The sequence below is a fragment of the Xenopus laevis genome, chromosome 4L (genome assembly GCF_017654675.1).
Source record: "Xenopus laevis strain J_2021 chromosome 4L, Xenopus_laevis_v10.1, whole genome shotgun sequence".
NCBI classification, from domain to species: domain Eukaryota; kingdom Metazoa; phylum Chordata; class Amphibia; order Anura; family Pipidae; genus Xenopus; species Xenopus laevis.
The window spans coordinates 62,620,395-62,641,906 of NC_054377.1; the positions used below are offsets into that span (position 1 = coordinate 62,620,395).

Genomic DNA, 21,512 nt, shown 5'->3' on the forward strand with positions numbered 1-21,512 from the left:
AACAATTGTCTTTACACAAAGGTACAGTCAGTTTTTAAAACCTCCTAAACAATCTAGATTTTATATTGTTTCCTTGCTAGCTGTCACCCCTTCCTTGGAATTATTTAATTTCTATAGTAGAGGGCATTTTGCCTCATTATAGGCCAGTAGGAAATGGTTAAATACCTCAGTATAACCACACAGTGCAGGAGGGGCGGCTGACTGATGTGCAGAGAAGCCCTTCACTAACCAGCTACATTTCATGTAGGTCACCTTACCATACTGGCCATAGATAAGGCTGGCCAGGCTAGACATGGCAGCTTGAGTAAAACATCCTGGCCACTAAAAAGGCTTGAGTGAAAGAACACCTGTGTGAGATGTCTACACTTTTTCCAACATTCCAGCTTGTGCTGGAATGTGAAACCCTATTACAATTTTATTGAAAACCACATGTAGTTAAAGTGATACCCTAATCCAGTGATCTTGGATGTTGCTCCCATTGGCCTCAAAGCAGGAGCTTATTTTTGAATTCCAGGCTTGAAGGCAAGTTTTGGTTATATAAAAACCAGGTGTACTGACAGAGCCTCAATGTAGGTTTACAATCCACATAGGGGCTACCAAATACCCAATCACAGCCCTTATTTGGCACCCCAAGAACATTTTCCATGCATGTGTTGCTCCCCAACTCCTTTTACTTCCGAATGTTGCTCACGGGTTCAAAAGGTTGGGAATCCCTGCCCTAATCCATAAAGCCAGAGCAATGAGGAACCCCTCAGCATATCATATATCAGATATGTAAATATTAGTACATGTGTAAATATCGACTGACCGTGAACCCTAGTAGTGCAGATGCAACCCTTTTTTTTTTTTTTTAAATACTGCGTTATTAGATGTATACATCCACCATTGGCCAATTATTAGAGATAGAGTAATTCAAAACCACAGTTATATCTTAACGCACATATTATAAGTAGACCAAAGCCGTCAAAAAATAACCTGACTTTAAAATAAAACACCATTAAAAAACAGTTATGTGCTCCAAACAGCTCCTCTTGAGCAAGAGTTCACACAAACATACAATATATTTGGTACTTAGCTGACATATGTTGATTGAGTCCACACTCAGAAGCCATCGACATGCCTTCCAGATATTTGAAAGGTGGTTGACCAGAATCAACCATGGAAACCTGTTGGATTGTGGAAACAAATGGCTTCTCTCATACAAAGGGATTAGAGCCTTGATTTGGTTCATGGAAGCTCCTGCCATTTGTGCCCTTATGGGGCATTGTTTTTTTTCTGTATTAATTATACACATAGGTTTACAAATGCCTCTGTGTTTAAACACGTCAACAGTGCCCATTAGTAAATGTACTACCACCTGGGAGCATCCAGTATCTTATTCTACATGCATTTCGACTCAATTATCTCAAACAGTCCATTCCCTATAGGTATGTATAGGTAACATATAAACATTGCTGCACATATTAAATTACTATATACAGTACAATCAGAATTAAAAGTGCCTGAATGTTAAATGAAGATCATATCTGTGGTGCCTGAATTATAGTTATTCAAAAAACGTTATATTGAAATTCAGAAGAAATAGCAAGGCTTTTTCCTACCCTATTCTATGTCTAACGGAAGTATAAGTATATTTTTTCCTACCTTTCTCTTTCTCAGCCTTTCTGTGCATTTCTGTTGACTGCTTCTGTATACAATTGATTGACTCAATAGCAGTCCTGGTCATTAAAACACTAATCACTTCAATTAGATGTGTTTGATTTTGCTGAGCTCGGTTTCTACATTGAAATGTTTGCATTGAATTACTAATCAGTGAAGGCTTCCGATTCATGCCTAGATTCCTCTACTATTTGTGGTAGAATGTTTAATTTTTCTACTACTTACAGACCATTAGCCTTATTATGGTCATTGATATACTTTACTGCGTTAGATTCAATGCCAGGCTAGAAATGTGGCCTATAGTGTTTCTATAATATATAAACTGTTTCCATTTTTAACTCCAGTTAATTGGAAAAACTATATGCCAGGCACACAGGATTTAATGCAGTCTGAGGTGGTGGAACTAAAGCCAGTAATACTTTGTGTAATTTGTGTACTTTTAAGGTTCTATAAAGTCTGCTGTAATGTAATACATACGTGGCGGGGGGGGTACATTAGTGAATTATATCATATATCATCATAGTGTTGATAACTTGCAGTCCAGTGGGGCAACCTTTTCTGGTATATATTTAGGTAAAACACTAAGCTCTTGTTGTGCTACTTGGATTCCTTACTGATTGCTATTGCTGTTGAAATATAGAAACCTCATTCATTTACAGATTTAGTCTAAAGCTGTATTATTATTATAAGCTAAATGCCTTTTATATGCCCACATATTGCTTAGTAGCAAATCAGTCCATTCACACATGGAGCTTACAGTCTAATTTTTCACATGGGTAGATAAAGGCCAGATACATTGGAACAAAATTTAGCCATCCTATAGTACTGTGGATGGAGCACCTGATGGAAACCTAACACAGGAAAAACATGTCAATAGATCCTAAATGAAGGCAGAACCCCACCATGATAAATACATTTGCAAAAAATCCATGGAGTCTATATGTTTGCACTCAGAGCTAAATATGGACTCCATGGACACCAATAATTGGAAGTTCAGGACAATCACCAGTTGTATGTAAACCTTATGCAAAAAACATTTTGCACTGGCACACAGGAATTGCGATTTGCGATTGCAGGGCAAGCCCTTGCAATTTTATTATGTGATTGAGCAACGTTTCAGGGACACGCCCCTTTGTCAAGCGTGCCCTGCTATCGCAATTCCTGTGTGCCAGTGAAATTCTTCTTACCCTTGTTGTGAGGTGGCTGATTCCTCTATCGCTGGGCACCAGGATAAGAATTTTTGGGTCTGTGTGGTGTGCGGCTTCTCCAAAGCTCTTCTGACAAAGAGGTTTGCCTGAAACGTTACATCACTTGTACCAATAAACATGCAGGGTTAACCCCGTTTTTAACAGGCTCATTGTGCCGGTTTCCAATTGACTTACTTCCTAAAATAACCTGACGCTGGTAATCTGAAAACTCTGCAATGCACATTTTCAAGCCAGAAATTTGACAAAAAAAATCTTAAAAGTAGTTTTTACTCTGCATCAATCGTTGTTTGCTTGTGTCTTTTCCAAGGTGTTGCTTGGCCGGATATGCATCGCCTTGCTGACAGAGTCCATCTGGAGGAGCTGACCAAAATTGGCATTCTGAAAGGCGATGTTGACGACATGATAAAGACCCACATGGGTGCAGTTTTCATGCCACACGGTCTTGGACATTTTCTAGGAATTGATGTTCATGATGTCGGAGGTTATCCAGAGGTTTGTGCTCTTTTATATTGGAGTGTTGAATCATGATTTCAGTGAATCCATATGTATGCAAAACAATCCCTAAGCACGCCATTAGTATCTGCCTTGCCAGCTGAATGTCATTGGCTCTCTGTAGACAGCAGGTTTGCTTTTGTATCATAAAAATACTTTTATTGAAGGTACAGACCTATTATTCCTTGTCAGTATGATTTACCTTGTGGTTATCGTCAGTATGCAATGTATATGGAAGTTCTATTTTGAAAAAAAAAGGAATTTTGATCATTACTGGAAATTTAACCCACAATGTAAATGAATGTTAATTTCCTTTATTGAATGCTTGCCCTTTCCAGAACCTCCAGAACCTCACTCAGATAAATGTAGGCATTTTTAGATACAAGTTAACATTGTTTTAGTAGTTGTTTAATATTTTATTTGCTATTACTGGCCAGACATGTTCTATATAAATGTATTGGTTTTTCCACTTTTAGTCTCAGTATTGCCAATACAAGGACTTAAATGGGAATTATAGCAACTCTTTGTTGAATGCACCATATCGCCATATGCAATATATGAACATTAACTACTGCATATGTAGCATATAAAATACACATTATTCATTTGACTGTAAAGGGGTTATTTATTAAAAGTCACGTTGTATTTCACCCAAAAAACTTGAATTTTCAGGTGTATTTATCAGTCAAAACTAAAATTTTTGGGTTAAAATAAACTCGAATTTTCAAGATATTTTATGCTCCAAAGCTGGAAATAGCTCGAATCCAAAAATATTCAAAAACAAACCTGTCAAGGTCATGTAGAAGTCAATGGCACAGGTCCCTTGACCCATTTGAAGATATCTGTAGCCTTCATGATGTACGGGGTTTTTCGGTGGGTTTCACTCAAAAACTTTGATTAATTCGAGCGATTAGAGTTTATTTTTGCCAAAAACTCGATTCATTCAATTTTTTTACCCCAAATTCACTAATTCAAGTTTTTTCATAAATTAGAAACTATTCAAGTTGTGACCGTTGATAAATGACCCCCTAAGCTATGCACATATCTCCTATACATATAACCGCTTTATTACGGAGTTTGAATTTCAGCTTGCAATAGGGCTTTGCCACGGCCAACTATCCGCTCAAGATTTATATGTATAATTATATGGTCCTTTAAAAATCATTGTTACAAACATTTAGAAGTGATAGACCAGAACACTTTATTACACAGTAATATTGTATTAGTTTGGGCCCACGCCCCTCCCACCAGATATTCATATTGTCATAGTAACATAGTAACATAGTAACATAGTAAGTAAGGTTGAAAAAAGACACATGTCCATCGAGTTCAACCTTTTTTTTTGTTTTTTTGTTTATTAACTACCTATCTGCCAGTTGATCCAGAGGAAGGCAAAAAACCCATCTGAAGCCTCTCCAATTTGCCTTAGAGGGGGAAAAATTCCTTCCTGACTCCAAAATGGCAATCGGACTAGTCCCTGGATCAACTTGGACTATGAGCTATTTCCCATAACCCTGTATTCCCTCACTTGCTAAAAAGCCATCCAACCCCTTCTTAAAGCTATCTAATGTATCAGCCTGTACAACTGATTCAGGGAGAGAATTCCACATCTTCACAGCTCTCACTGTAAAAAACCCCTTCCGAATATTTAGGCGGAACCTCTTTTCTTCTAATCGGAATGGGTGACCTCGTGTCAGCTGGAAAGACCTACTGGTAAATAAAGCATTAGAGAGATTGTTATATGATCCCCTTATATATTTATACATAGTCATCATATCACCCCTTAAGCGCCTCTTCTCCAGCGTGAACATCCCCAATTTGGCCAGTCTTTCCTCATAGCTAAGATTTTCAATACCTTTTACCAGCTTAGTTGCCCTTCTCTGTACCCTCTCTAATACAATAATGTCCTGTTTGAGTGCTGGAGACCAAAACTGTACGGCATATTCTAGATGGGGCCTTACAAGTGCTCTATACAGTGGAAGAATGACCCCCTCCTCCCGTGACTCTATGCCCCTTTTAATACAGCTCAAGACCTTATTTGCCCTTGATGCTGCTGACTGGCATTGCTTGCTACAGCCAAGTTTATCATCTACAAGGACTCCAAGGTCCTTTTCCATAATGGATTTGCCTAGTGCAGTCCCATTAAGGGTATAAGTGGCTTGGATATTTTTACATCCCAGGTGCAGGACTTTACATTTATCAACATTGAATCTCATTTGCCACTTAGCTGCCCAGATTGCCAGTTTGTCAAGATCCTGTTGCAAGGATGCCACATCCTGGATGGAATTAATTGGGCTGGATAATTTTGTGTCATCTGCAAACACTGATACATTACTTACAACACCCTCCCCTAAGTCATTAATTTAACAAGTTAAATAAAAGTGGACCCAATACTGAGCCCTGGGGGACCCCACTAAGAACCTTACTCCAAGTAGAGAATGTCCCATTAACAACCACCCTCTGTACCCGATCCTGTAGCCAGTTTCCTATCCACGTGCAAACGACTTCATTAAGCCCAACAGACCTTAGTTTAGAAAGCAGTCGTTTGTGGGGCACAGTATCAAACGCTTTGGCAAAATCCAAATAGATCACATCTACTGCCCCCCCACTATCCAGAATCTTACTTACCACATCATAAAATGCAATCAAATTCGTCTGACATGACCTATCCTTCATAAAGCCATGCTGATTGTTGCTCATAATGCCATTCATTAGGACAAAATTTTGAATGTGATCCCTTAACAAGCCTTCAAATAATTTGCCCACCACAGATGTCAAGCTTACTGGCCTATAATTGCCAGGCTGAGATCGTAATCCCTTTTCTTACACAGAACTGTTTTGTGGACCTACATTTTAAACACTCTGTAGCTAATTAAGATGATTGTTGGCAAACTGCAAAGATTAGTAAATGAGAATGACTAAAATGTTTCCCTTAGCTGTTGAAGAGTATATACATTATGGAATGAAACTGCTTTCACAAAAAGGGATTTTTAAAAAAAATTTTGTTAGAAGGCTTAAGTTTAATTCTTCCTGAACTTGTAGGACCTAAAGTTGGCTTGTTGTTATGAAAGCTAAGGAAAAAGTTACCCTGCAAAAAAGTAGGAGGGACGCCAAACTGTCCGTCTCTGTCCAACAGTATTCTCAGCTTTGTATTGCAGGGTTGTTCTGATGCTGGCATACAATGGAAATCTTCAGATGTACTGGTACAACAGCCAACTAGTTTTTAAGTCCTGGCAATGCAAGGCGACGTTTCATCCAGTGGATGAACTGATGAAACCAGCTGATAGGAGTGATTCACTAATCAGGGTGTCTGACAAAAAACTGAGTTGAGGTTATTGATTTGTACATTTTTGGAAATTACTCTGAAATTTATGTAAATTGTGTGTAAAAATCACTTTTGATTTATGCATAACAAACACACATACATGTAAATTTCACACATACATATACCATATACATATCAGTCAGAGGCCCACCTTTACTGTCTTAGAAAAATGTCAAAACAATTATAAATAAATGGTTTAAGAATAACAAATTTGAACCTAAATCTGGGGGTTCTACAGATTAAGATGCGTTTTGCAGAACTTCATTGTGAGGCCTAAAATGTTTTGTTTCTTTTGGACTATAAAAGTTGATATCATAGATACCTTCTATAGCTGCTAGCATTATTTTATCTTACCATTTATTATATTATGTGGCACTGTGAAAACATATTTTATAGGCACAATGAATCCCTTCCCACACACTGGTCTTAATGACCTAATAGGATTATGCGGTAATATGGAGGAATCTTAGTCCAGGCAACTTCAACCAATCAGCTGTTTATTCTCATTATGCGTAATGCACTATATCAGTAAAAGCTTATTGTTGATTGGTGCAATGGTTTATGGAATTCAGGACTATCAGAATATATGTTTATGTTGCACAATCCAAACACAATCCCTGAACAATTCTTCAGATCTAGTCAGCCACAATACTTTTGCATTTGATTTGGTTTATTAAGGGCAAGTGATTTGATTTGTGTAAAGCAATTAGATTTTTTTTTTAATTTCTGGTTCTTAAAAAAAAATCTAATTTACACCAAGCAATTTTCTTATACCTAGCAATTATTTGCCATGGTAACTTTAACATATTTCTCATCTCAGAACACACATTAGTTAGGGAATAAACTCAGGTAGTAACTTAGAAATTTAAGGGTGAGAGTATAGGGCTGTTTAAACCACCATTTTTCTTACATTTTAATATTTTCACTATGCTCTTAAGCCTTTTAGATCAGGAGAACTCTGTTGCAATAACAGTTTAAGCGCTTTAATAGTTATCATAAATGTTTAGTATGTAAAATAAGGGTTTTGCCAGAAACAAGGAAGGCAAATAAATGTTTTATATGTGCACATGAATGAGATACTGCTAGTAGTTATCTGGTGTTAATTTACTCTTGTTCTGTCTGGAAGCTGCTCAAGCCTTTTTTTCAACAATTATTAATGCATTTTGTTCACACTCCCTTTTCCTTTTTGTGGCCAAAGTATATTTCATTGCTTATTAAATTGTATTTGGTGTCCCGGGCTTACATTTTTGTTTCTTTGTCTCGAAAAAAAAAAATATGAATGTTATTTTATCTTAAATTTATCATGACTCTTTGGCTGAGCTTCTAGTTTAAAATTATTTTCAACTGAGCACAAAAGATAAAATGTAAGTCAACATTTATGAATAGCAGATTGAAACTACAATTTAAATACTCTTAGAAATTCCAGCATAATCCGTCAACGTATTTATAAGCAAAATTGTGTCTGTAGGAAAAAAAAACACATTATGGCTTAGGGTTTTAGAAGTTGTCAAGATCAAATGGTTGGATAACTATAATTAATTTTGTTACAAAACAGATGATACAAAATCAGAATTGCAGATGAAACACCCCTGCCAGGGGCATCATTTGAGTCTTGCTTGAAATATGGCTTCTTAAGTCAGTACAAATGTCCAACAGACAATAAAGCCTTCAAATAGAAAACTCCCTAATGGAAAAACAAAACTGCATTTGGGTCTTTAGATTTACATCTGTACCATAAAGAAACCTAAAATCCAAGTCACAGTGAATGTTCCTTGGGCATAGGCAAAAGGCACTCACCCATTATTAATAAATTAAGGACTATAAGGCATGTTGGGGGGGGGATGTAATTAAAGTCGCAAAGAGAAAAACAATTTACTCCAATAAGAATAAATAACAACTACTGCTTCATTATACATTTTACACATGGACTTTTACCTACCGGAGTTTACCTGCAACTTGCCTTCCAAAAAACTCCCAATTGGTTGCAGTTTTATTGGCCACCACTGGGATCACCTGACCATAGTTGTGAATGGTGAGCGATTAAGAGCTGGCCACTGCTGTTCTATGGACTATATAAAAAATGGTTGTTGTGCTCACCACTAAATTATTTTAAACCACTAAAATTATTTAGTGGTGAGCACAACTTTCCCTTTCTTTCTGAGTAGGGCAATCCTCTATCCTCACTAACTTTATGAAGGAAGTAGTGGGAAGTGGGAAATATTTCAGAATTGCTGTTGTGTTTATCCATTTGGGGGTCTTTCCCTTGTTCTCACTAAAAAAACTCTCAGAAGAAGCTTCATTAACTCAGCTTCTGCTTTAAAAAAGAAACACTATATAGTATACTGGGTTTCTCTCCATTGTTTTTAGAGCCCAAAGGAAGAGGGGCTTCCACTGGGGGATTTTTATTTTATTACCTTTTGCATTTAATGATCATAGTTACACCCACAATACTATCACCATTCAAAATTGTTATTCTGTTTTTGCTGGTAGATCCACCTTTTAGCTGCTTTATAAATGAGCCTAGTTATTTAAATAGAACTACAGTAAATGTGGGCCATGCTGAGTCTAAGCAGAGCTGGCTCTTGGCAACTTTTTGTTTAAGTAGTGATGGAATACATTTGTTTTGGATATATACTAACAGAATCACTGCAGAACAGCATTTTCTACACTGTTCTGTCAGTACCTAATAAAAGACAATTTACATTTTACAATTTACATTTGTTTAGGCAATGTAGAATCATTTTCACAAAGGTGCAGGGCAGATATAAAAATTATTATAATATTATAATGCGTCTGTTTGTTTTGTTTTTTATTCCTAGGGTATTAACCGCATTGACCTGCCTGGTCTAAAAAGCCTTCGCACAGCCCGTACCCTCCAAGAAAGAATGGTCCTCACCATAGAACCAGGAATTTATTTTATTGACCATGTACTAGACCAAGCACTGGCCAACCCTGCTCAGTCCTGCTTCATTAACAATACCGTCCTTCAACGCTTTCGAGGATGTGGTGGGGTCAGTGAATCTGTTTCAATGCTGCACATACAAAAAAAAGTGAAATTATTCAAATACACCAAACTCATGTTGCAGACCACCTGCAGGTTCAACTTTGCATGGTTAATTGTCATCAAGAATCCTACACGGGGGGGATATATATATGTATATATATATATATATATATATATTTTTTTTTTTTTTTTTATTAATGAAAAGCTAAAACCTAACAAAGAAGTATAATATATGCTGTATATTATGTCTTGAGGGTTCTGCTGTAGCAGCCTAAGACAACCACAGTCTATGGGGCAGATTTACTTAAGGGCGAAGTGGCCGTCGCTAGAAAAATTCACCAAAACTGCAATTGACAGGGACGTCGGCAATTTACCAACAGGTATAGAGGACTATTCGCTACGAAAGAGCTCAGCGCTAACAAAGTTTTGCCAGGCGAATTTTCGCTCAGGCAAATGTACAAATTCATCAAGTGCGAACTTTACAGTACTTTACCCTTTTCGCCACAGTCTGCATCGCCAGGTTATACCTGACAAATTGAGCTACATCCTCCTCAATCTTATGTCAGTGACATCAGATACTGTATGCCCATATTTTAATATGGGCTTTGGTTTAAATATTATAACTAATTAATATTTTTTTGGTAATTCTTTTTAACTATTTGAAGCTCATTCCACATTTGTTTTATGGTGTGTTCATGTTGAGGACAATAGAGGATCTCTTTTCATTCCTATTTAAATTTTTAATAATCACTAATAAAGACATATGTGTATATATATATATATACAGTATATATATATATAATTATTTCTTGGAGTGCCCGCACCTCTGACAGTAGTTGATTGGAGGTGCTTGATCAATATCCTTGAGAAAGGTCCCCAGGAGGGACCGAAACGTCGGATTGTAATGCGATAAATAAAAGTTGTTATACTTTGAAAATGAGAGTGCGGATCCTTTTTCACCTATATATATATATATATATATATGTATGTACCCACCATATAAGCGCAAGTATGTTAACGAACTTTGGCTAGGAAGAAAGTAACGCTAGTGAAAATTTGCTTAGAATTGTCCATGCTGATGAATTTTCACTGACAAACGTTGCCAGTGTTTGGCTGCCGAAAAGAAACTATGCATTTTGATAAATAAGTATATTCGCTGCTAATTAATGTTAACGAAGTTGCGTGAAGTGTGGCAGAGCCTTTCCGAGGCAAAAATTTGCCTTTTAGTAAATTTGCCCCTTTGACTTTGAAGATGGCCTGGTAGTTTGATGTCATAATATTGATCACTGTAGCCCTGTCTCTGCTTAATGATTTGTTACGGTCCCTAAGCTTAGCTCAAAAACAGTTGCCCAGAATACATAGGGCATGTGCAGTGTCACTGACACACCTAACAAAATCCAAGATGGTGAGCTCCTGTGCACACCTTTGTTTGCCTTGATCATTGAGCTGGTGCTGTAAGTTCAGTATATAAAATATGGCATTTCTAAAACCTTGTGCAGTCTTTATATTTCTGTTATTATTGCAGAATGAAAAAACAATTCAAATGGAGCTATGGATATCTATTTTACATTATCTGTCACATGTCTTTCTATGAATCTTCATAAAAAATATCCATAATTCACACGGTAAAGCAGAAGCAAATGAAATAGAGAATATACAACTGATTCATGAAAAACAATATATATAGCGAATACGGTACACCCAAATTGTAAAATATAAGGATAATTAGAAGTCACCGAAGTGACTTCTAATATCCTCATATTTTGCAACTTTATTTATTATAATACACAAGTTGAAATGAGTCATGTGACAGAAATTACATGAGTAAGCACCAATTATAACTGATGACATCACTAAGCACCATTTATAAGGATATAATTTAGTGGATATTCACTGCTTTTGTGTATTTTATTTACAGAAATGACTGTGCTCTGGTCTTAGAGTGAAATCTTTATTGATATAACATTTTTCAGGGCACAAAGATCTCTTTACAGATAAAAAATTGGATAACAGTAAGCAGCAATACACTTTCTTTGCAAATTTTAAGATCTGAGAGTGCAAAAACGTTTTATGTGTGTGTATACTGTATATGAAATATAATTACAGTAAGTTATATAATGGTGCTACTATGATTTCGCAGAACATATCTTTTTTTTTGTTTGTACGTTTACATTTTAGTTACAGAATAAAAAGTGAGTGTGTTCTTTTTATTGAAGCCTAAGCAGAGCAAGTAAAAATACTATACATTTTTATTCATTATTCATAAGGTGGAGACATATTAAAGCAACTTAAGAGTTGACTAAAGAATGTGAATGCAAACTGAAAAGTGCTGCCATTGCAAGTTAATAACTTACAGTGATAAGATAGGTGAATTCCAGCCTAAGCATTTTCTGGGTAGATTGGCCTTCCAACTTCATTAAAGCCTCCTTTCTGCAAAGACATATTTAGCTTGTAACAAAAATACTGTGAATAAATAAATAAAAGTGAATTCAGTTAATGCAGCAGGACTCTCAGACAGCACTTTCATTATAGTTAAAGTAATAAAGTGTTCAAGACCACATTTGTAATTTAAATTCCACTTCCATGCATACCATAGAGCAGTGATCCCCAACCAGTAGCTCGCGAGCAACATGTTGCTCTCCAACCCCTTGGATGTTGCTCCCAGTGGCCTCAAAGCAGGTGCTTATTTTTGAATTCCAGGCTTGGAGGTGAGTTTTATTGCATTAAAACCAGGTGCACTGCCAAACAGAGCCTCAATGTAGGTTGACAATCCACATAGGGGCTACTAAATGGCCAATCGCAGCCCTTATTTGGTACTCCAGGAACATTTTTCATGCTAGTGTTGCTCCCCAACTCCTTTTACTTCTGAATGTTGCTCACGGGTTGTAAAGGTTGGGGATCCCTGCCATAGAGTAATGGGCCAAGGATAGAAACTACATTTTTATTTCCACCTCTCCAATTTTACTAATGCCCCTCTGTATATCATGTCGAAGCTAATGCATTTTAGAATTCTGGCACACACTCAGCCCAGTATATATTGTATTACTATCCCACTTTTAACTTTTTCTTGCATTGGGATTGGGGTTATTTCTGCTGGTGTGAATGTCATTCCGTGTATGCTTGCTCTTTAAGCCAGTCAGCTGTAAGTTACAGTGTGTATGAATATCCTGCCTGTATTTATACCACAAACACTTGGCAGAACATATTTGGTTTCAGAAAGTGTATATTTTAGCTAACAATTAGCATTGCTGTACAAAATCATGCCGGTTAATTAATACCTGAGGGTAGGCGCATATTACTAAGCAAGATATTACAGGTTTCTTTGGCAAAGGAATGCTATCAAAGTAAAAGTTTTGGCTCTGAAAATCATCTTAGAATTTGCATGAAAATTTATGTGCTTGATTCTGAATTTTTTTTTGTCCTACCTTATATCCCCTTAAGGTAGTAACATATTTCTGTACCAAGAACAAGGGAATTAATCTCACTAACAAATAACCAGGTTCTACTATTCCACTTTTTTTACTCTTTTACCATGCCACTCCAAAGGACTATATTTGTGTTCCTTTTTATTTTTCTGTAGTACAGGTATGGCATCCATTATTCAGAAACTGCTATCCAGAGAGCTCAGAATTACAGAGTGGCCATCTCCCATAGACTCCATTTTATCAAAATAATCCAGGTTTTTAAAAAATGATTTCCTTTTTCCCATGTAATAATAAAACAGTAGCTTGTACTTGATCCAAACTAAGATATAATTATTCCTTATTGGAAGCAAAACCAGCCTATTGGGTTTATTTAATGTTTACATGATTTTCTAGTAGACGTAAGGTCTGAAGATCCAAATTACAGATCCATTATCTGGAAAACCCCAGGTCCCAAGCATTTTGGATAACATATATCCCATTAATTAAAAAAGGAGGAGGGGGAGATTAATGAAATATCAAATGGGTAAATTCTAGTTATCTTTGCTGGAAATGTTGTCTGATCCTTCAGGAATTTGCTATCTCAAGTCCCGCTAAAACGATTGGTCTAAAGTTTTTAATTTTCAATATTTTCACCAGATTTGATGAATATTTATATTGCTTGAATCCAAATGTGCGTCCCAAATGGAATTGTTCAAATTGTGACATAATCTTGATTAATACTTGGGATAATAAATTGCAGCAGTCCTTATGAAACCGAATTCATCATTCCATAATGATCTTTGGCAAGTCCACCCATGAGTTTTATTGTTGCTTGCTTCCAGATAAACTGACTTTAATAAATGTGGTCATTTAAAGAAAAAGAGACTTTGGCTAACCTGTATTTCTGCTCTTTAGGTGCGCATTGAAGACGATATTGCAGTGACAGCCAATGGAATGGAGCTGCTCACATGTGTCCCACGCACAGTGGAGGAAATCGAATCTTTCATGGCAGAAGCTAAGGGCAATAACAAAACCTTCGAGAAGGTGGTGCTCAGCCAGCAGCTGTGAGATCACACTGGGAAATCCTTACAGCCAGTGTGCCTTCAACTGATTCACTTTCATAATCTTCTGCAGTCTGTTTCTATTAAGCAAATTTGAGTAAAGCCCAGTGATTCCAGTATTGTTGTAATACATTTTGGGTTCAAAGCAAGTGAACCATCAGCAGCCTTAGAAGAGAAGCACAGCCATTCCCAAAATGGATGCAACATGTTGGCTTAACAGTCCACAGTCTTGTTGGCAATAATATATGCTTAGCAATTTTCTGATGTACTGAAATCTCATATCAAATAAATGCATTTCAGTAATGAGAACTTGTAATTTTTTCCATGTGGTTATATCTTCCTACATGAAACCAGTAAACACACTGTTGTTAGTATTATTAAAGTGGTCATGTATTCTTTTAAAGATGTTATTCTTCTACCTAAGGACATTTTTTATTATATGGATGTAGCTGTAGATGTAGCTGTTTAGTAGGACATACAGAGGCTATTGCTGCTCAAACGTGCAATCCTGTGGACTGCAGTTCACTGATACATGCATAGCGTTAACTCAGTACGTTTCTTTTTTAAAAGATTTCTTCAACACACATAAAAGTATGGAGCACACTCCAGAGTATTGGGATCCGGGAAAATATGCTAGCCTTGACAAATAGGTTTAAAAAGGATTTGTTTACCGTTATATTGCTGCTTTGATGCTAGCTGTCAATTTAAGAAATCAGTATATCAGTCTACTGTATAATATGGTGACATCAAATCAATACCTCAAAATGAAAGCGCTTGCTATAAACTGCTTGGATATATTTGTAATAAGTGAATAATACATGACTACAATAGCGCTACATTACAGAAGTTTTCAGACAAGTAAGATTTAGCAATGTGGGGTATAGTCATAACCTTAAGCAGTGCTTTTAACATCCTAAGGGATACTTCAGCTACACTCTTGGAACAAAAACCTTCAGTTGGCTGTAACAACGTGTAAGTAGCCCGGTCTTTTCCCGAAAACAGACTTATTAACTGTACTTATTATCTGATTAAATACATACATTGAACAAACATGTTAGGCCATTATGATATCAATTGTTAGAACTTGAAACTAGTGTATGAAACCTATAGAATGTGCCAGTGCTTCCAATTTACCATCTCTGTAAATTTTAACATGTGGAAACAATACTTATTTCTCTTAAACACCACCAACAGGTTAGGATTTCACTATTTATATAACTACCCAAATTCTTCTAAAGATTTGGATGGGTATGGGTGCACAACACTGGGCACTAATACTTTATAGGCAATTAATGTGTTCAGCTGCACAAACCAGTTGAACAGTTTATCCAATAGACAAATGTGTCAACTTTTAATAGATACAACAAAACAGATCGAAGCACTTAGAAACCTTTTGGATTCCACAGTTTTATCTTTCAGCCCCTGTTTTTCTCCCAGCACTTAGTACCCACAAATATAGGATGAGGTGCCAATGTTATTCTTTAGCTCACCATAAAATCCTACTATTTGGCAACTCAGAGGCCATGTGCTTCCAGAATGGTTGACCAACAAATATTTGGCCAAAAATCTTTCCATTATCTATTGTGCAGGTTTGAAAATCCCATTAGAAGAGAAACACATTGGCACATTGTAGTGGTCCTTGCCCCATGGATCCCTGCAGATCTACTGATCATTGGCATCAGCCCATGTTGGCCTACATAGCATATGTGTGTGGCCAAATTGTGCAAATTGCTCTATGGTAACTAACAAAACAAGCAGACATTTACCTGAAAGTTTAGATGAGTAGCTCATCCCTTCAACATTGAGAAGAAAATATAAGGAGAAAAACTGATATTTCCTACAAAGAAACAATTCATAAGTTTTAGTTTCTTGTAGTCTCTGAAATTCCTTCATTACTGTTTATTATTAATAAGATAGTTGTTAATCTCAGATAAGGGAATCTGAACAGTGGAATCAGTATACAGTATGTGTACCTATTTTTATTGTGCTGCTTGTGAATGTAGCCCTATACATGGGACCAATGGAGCACTAACACTGCAATAAATGAATATAAACAGTTGTAAAGATCCAGTGCCATGTGCTAAGAGATATAGGGAGAATGAGGCCCCTGTCCCATAAAGATACAATCTAGCAATACTGTAGCTATCATGTTCTCTTTCACAAACCCTGAAGAGATTGAAAAATATGAAACTAAAGATACAAAGCAAAACACAGCTGTTTTCATATCGTTAAACTTATCTATTGAAACAACACTTCTGAGAATTGCAATTATAATGAAGCTATCTTCCAGTGATTATCACTGTAAATACCACAACATTCCATATAACAGCCATATTCAAGAGATAACACACCAGGAAAACTCTGGCTTGTCTGGATGGAGGAAAATATTTACGTTCCCATTAACAAGAGTAACACAAACTACTGATGAAAGCATGTTGTACCTACCTATATATACACAGATACACTACATGAACAAACGCTTTCAACCTCATCTCCACTAACGACTAACCAATCTATATATACTTGTACATAGGGGCATAATGGTGTTGAAAAAGGAAAATAATGTCCCAAAATAATGGCACGAAGTAGGAAGCACGGAAATGTCAAGAATGTCATCGTTTGATATAGTGACACGTGTGAAAAGGTTGGTTAGATAGGGTGTACACAATCTTTTAGCCATGTCATGTGTCTATACCATAACTACAACTTCAAAGCATCAGCCTTATAATGCTGACTATTTTATATTTTAGAAAGGTGGAAACGTCCTCTGTTGTGTTGAGGTGTTGAGGAAAACTGATTCCTGCTTCCACAGCCTAAAAATGTACAAATATCTGACTGGTATATAGGCATGTTTGGTTTTAAGTACATTCTATATAATATTAATTTTCCCTCATGTCTTTCAGATTTTTAATATTCCACTTTTCCTTCACTTAAAGGGATATTGACACTAAAAATGTTCTTTTCAAAATAGTAATCTACATTAAAAGTTACCTATAGGTCATGTTGATCGTTGTTTGCAGATAGTACTGCTTTTGTAAGTAACTGTCACTTGAAGTTCCTAAACCTGACTGTTTTGCCAACCTGACTGGCCCATCTTAACTTGTCAGTTTCTAATGCTAACGAACTACTGCTGCACAAACATGGCAGCCCCCCTCATAGCCCCCTTTTACATGGTAGTAAAAAAAGGTATTGTAAAAGCATCAGACAAATACTTAATAATAATATTTATTATCAGGTTCGGACTGGGGGGCCCGGGGCCCACCGGGACTACTCTCCAGGGCCCCCTACGACCCACCGCCTCCTATTGTCATGAAGCGAGCGCGCTTGGCAACCCTGTGTGAGGCGCCGCTCGGTGCTCCTGCTTGAAAGGCGCCGATCAGTGCGCCTGCATGAATGGCCCTGTGTGCATGCGTGCATGACGCTGCACGGCACCTAAAACTTTCTTTTTGTACAAGCTGATGGGGAGAGGGGTCTGGCCTGGTGGGGGCCCATTAAGGGTCAGGGCCCACCGGGTTTTTTCGTATCCCGTCGGGCCAGTCCGACACTGTTTATTATTAATACTTAATAATAATACTTATTAATAATGCTTATTAATACTTAATAATAATACTTAATACAAATAAATTATAAATAGCATTCAAAGACAATGTTATGATAGATAATAAAATGGTTATTTTCTGATCAGTATTTCTTTAAGATAGTAGTGCACAGATATTTCCTAATTAGAAGACTATGCAAAAAGTATGTTTAGCACAAGCCCCTATTCATTGCACCAATGTTGAAAACTTGGAGGGTTTATACTGTCCCTTTTAAGGCAGCAATTCCTAACCACTGGTTCATGCACAACATGTTGCTCATCAACCCATCGGATGTTGCTCCCAGTGGCCTCAAAGCAGGTGCTTACCTTTGAATTCTTGGCTTGGAGGCAAATTTTGGTTGCATAAAAACCAGATGTACTGCCAAACAGAGCCTCCTATAGGCTGCTATTCCACATAGTAGCTACTAAATGGCCAATGACAGCCCTTATTTTGTACTACACAGGAATATTTTTCATGCTTTTGTTGCTCCCAAACTATTTTCACATCTGAATATTGCTCACGGCTCAATGGTTGGGGACCCCTGCTTTAGAGTATGAAGATCCAAAAATGTTCTGTTATCAGGAAAACCCCAGGTCCTAAGTATTCTAGATAATATCCAGATCCTATATCCTTACCACCTTCTTCAAACTAGCTGCTAAAGAATCATTAAAGAATAACTACTATAAAATGTAGGATTCATTTGTATGGACTTTATGTATGGGGTCCGTTATCCGGAAACCCATTATCCAGAAAGTTCCAAATTAAGGAAATACCATCTCCCATAGTCTCCATTTTATCCAAATATTCCAAATGTTTAAAAATTATTTCCCTTTTCTCTAATAATTAAACAGTACCTTGTACTTGATCCGTATAACTAATCTTTATTGGAGGCAAAATCAGCCTATTGGTTTTATATGGTTTTCTAATAGCCTTAAGGTGTGAAGATCCAAATTACGGAAAGATCTGTTATCTGGAAAACTCCAGGTCCAGAGCATTCTGGATAACAGGTCCCATATCTGTATATATTTTTTTGTTGCTTCTGGGGTTACCAAGACTACTACAACTACTTAAATGGTTCCGATCTAATAGAGTAAATGCTTCATAAGAGTAGTACTTTGTAGCAAATGCAGTGGGACTAATACATGCAAAACTAACATATTATATACTTAACAAATCACTGCATTTTATAACCCGCAGGCTTCACAAGTCGCTCACATTCTTTTATATAAAACTGTATTCAATAGCAAACTGTACAAGAAGTGGAATTGTACCTGACCAAGCTGTGTTATCTCTTGTGAATTTTTATTACTTTGGAAAAGACCACATTTTTTCCCTTTTACAGTACATTGGCAGTAAATGAGCTGATGACAGCAAGAATCTTCTGATTGGAGGGCAGAGTGCCAGACTTGTACACACCTCCACGAGCTGACAGTTATCCCAGTACAAGGCTATGCACACGTTTCCACTTGAGAGTATCTGCACAGCCTGTCACTGTCTGAATGCTTGGCTGGTCAAAGTGCCTTCGATCTAATCATCATTAGTTTAGTGCTTTCAGCCTGATTGCTTTGGATCTGCTTTAAACCTGTGACCTGCTTTAATTTCAGAATTTTAACATCCTTTTTTTTCTCCTTGTGTATTCAAATGAAGGCACCCTGTGCATGTATTGACTTTAACTAAAATAAGTAAAAAAGCTACATTTTATCCACAGGTTTTGAAAGGTTCTTCAAGAAAGAGAAACAATATATTAATAAAATGTATGTCATATTCTTAATAAGCCAGAAGCAGCAGGCAAAATATGCAAAAAGCTCTATAATGTTAATCCCTTTAATAGCAGTAGACTATCCAAGTGACAGGCAGATGTTGGGGATCTACAGGTCACCAGGCATCTAAACAGCTTAACTTGACTAACCTAGTTGAAAACGTAATTAATTAAGCAGGGGGTGATCTGGCATTTAATATTACAACCTTGCTTTGGAACTTGCAAGAAATTAAGCAGTAGGAACATATTTACAGAGGAGCAGACTATGTGGCTGCAGAGGGGCCCAGGAGGCCCTAATTAATGAGCAAATTCAGGATATATTGATGATAAAAACATCACGGGGGGTCTATTTATAAATAGGGATGAGCGAATTTGACCCGTTTCGTCAAAAATTTGCCGCCGGCGAAATGTCGCTAATGCCCATTAAAGACTATGGGCGTCTTTTTTTTTTTTTTTGACGCACAACGCCATACAAGTCTGTGGGTGTCATTTTTGCGGCAAAACAAGGTGGAAAAATGTGCCCATCCCTATTTATAAACAGTGGGCAAACTAGTTCCCATGGCAACTAGTAATGGGTGAATTTATTCGGCAGGCATGAATTTGTGCTGAATTTCCGCATTTTGTCATCTGCAATTTTTCCGTGAAACTGCTGCAAAAATTCGCTGCAACAAAAAAGTTGCCAGTGTAAAAATTTACCCTCGGCAAAATAATTTTGACACCTATTGACTTTAGTGCATTTGGACCAAAAGGTTGCACGAGTAAAAATTGATGCATGTTAAAATTATTTTGACACCCATTGACTTCAATGATGTGAATTTTTCCACGAAAAAGGACAGATTCGCCCATCACTAATGGCAACCAATCAGATGATTGCTTTCAGTGCTTAACCTGCAGCTGGCTGGAAAAAGCTAATTGCTGATATGCATTGCTATGGGTAACTTCCCAGGTACAAATTTGCCCAGTGTTTATAAATGAGCCCCAATGTCTTGACATATTTGGGGCACTAAAATTAATTGGCTGTGGGGCCCAATAAGATCTAATTATACCACTGCTTAACAACATTAATAAAGTATCTAGCACATAAGATTCAAATTAACCTGTTTCAACAAGACTCGACCAGTTGCAATACTAACATATTCGTTATGGCATTTTTTTTCTAGGAAAATATCCAATTCTTATTGTGAATGGAACATAATTCTATAGCAAATTATCTTTCTACCATGTACATTGTGTGCGGATTTCTCACGATTTGGCAAAATATTTTATCTTAAGGTTTCTCAGATATATTATACTAGTTTCTTATGAACTTCGGTCTTGTGTTTTAGTGTCATAGAACTCCTCGTTATCTTTATATCTTATAAGAGGGGGTACTTTATTCACTATATAATGAAGAAAAAATTTAATACTCTACCTCTGGAATAACCCTAACACTTAGGGGCCGATTCATCAAGGGTCGAATATCGAGGGTTAATTAACCCTCGATATTCGACTAGGAACTAAAATCCTTCGACTTCGAATATCGAAGTCGAAGGATTTAGCGCAAATGCTACGATCGAAGGATTATTCCTTCGATCAAACGATTAAATCCGAAGGATTTTAATCCAACGATCGAAGGAATATCCTTCGATCAAAAAAACTTAGGCAAGCCTATGGGGACCTTCCCCATAGGCTAACATTGACTTCGGTAGCTTTTAGCTGCCGAAGTAGGGGGTCGAAGTTTTTTTTAAAGAGGCAGTACTTCGACTATCGAATGGTCGAATTGTCGAACGATTTTTAGTTCGAATCCTTCGATTCGAAGTCGTAGTCGAAGGTCGAAGTAGCCCATTCGATGGTCGAAGTAGCCCAAAAAACACTTAGAAATTCGAAGTTTTTTTACTTCGAATCCTTCACTCGAGCTTGATGAATCGGCCCCTTATTCAATACATAGCATACTATATTAAAATACAGCAAAACAAAATGGAATATAATTATACAGTCCTTAGTATGCTCAATAGAACAACATATATAAACACAATATATTAA

The 21,512-nt window shown here is 36.9% G+C and overlaps 1 protein-coding gene across 2 annotated transcripts in view; it reads left to right on the plus strand.

Annotated features, from left to right (window-relative positions):
* The window catches only part of pepd.L (peptidase D L homeolog), a 135,134-nt gene extending 120,678 nt beyond the window's left edge, over positions 1 to 14,456 (plus strand). The window contains exons 13-15 of one of the 2 annotated variants that reach the window (XR_001935160.2): positions 3,175 to 3,359; positions 6,518 to 6,690; positions 9,504 to 9,591. Coding sequence is in view for 1 of the 2 variants with exons in the window: in NM_001095944.1 (NP_001089413.1) it covers positions 3,175 to 3,359; positions 9,504 to 9,695; positions 14,008 to 14,160 (530 nt within the window). In the remaining variant the exon portion in view is untranslated. 2 annotated transcript variants of the gene reach the window in all.
* Positions 14,457 to 21,512: the final 7,056 nt, after the last annotated feature.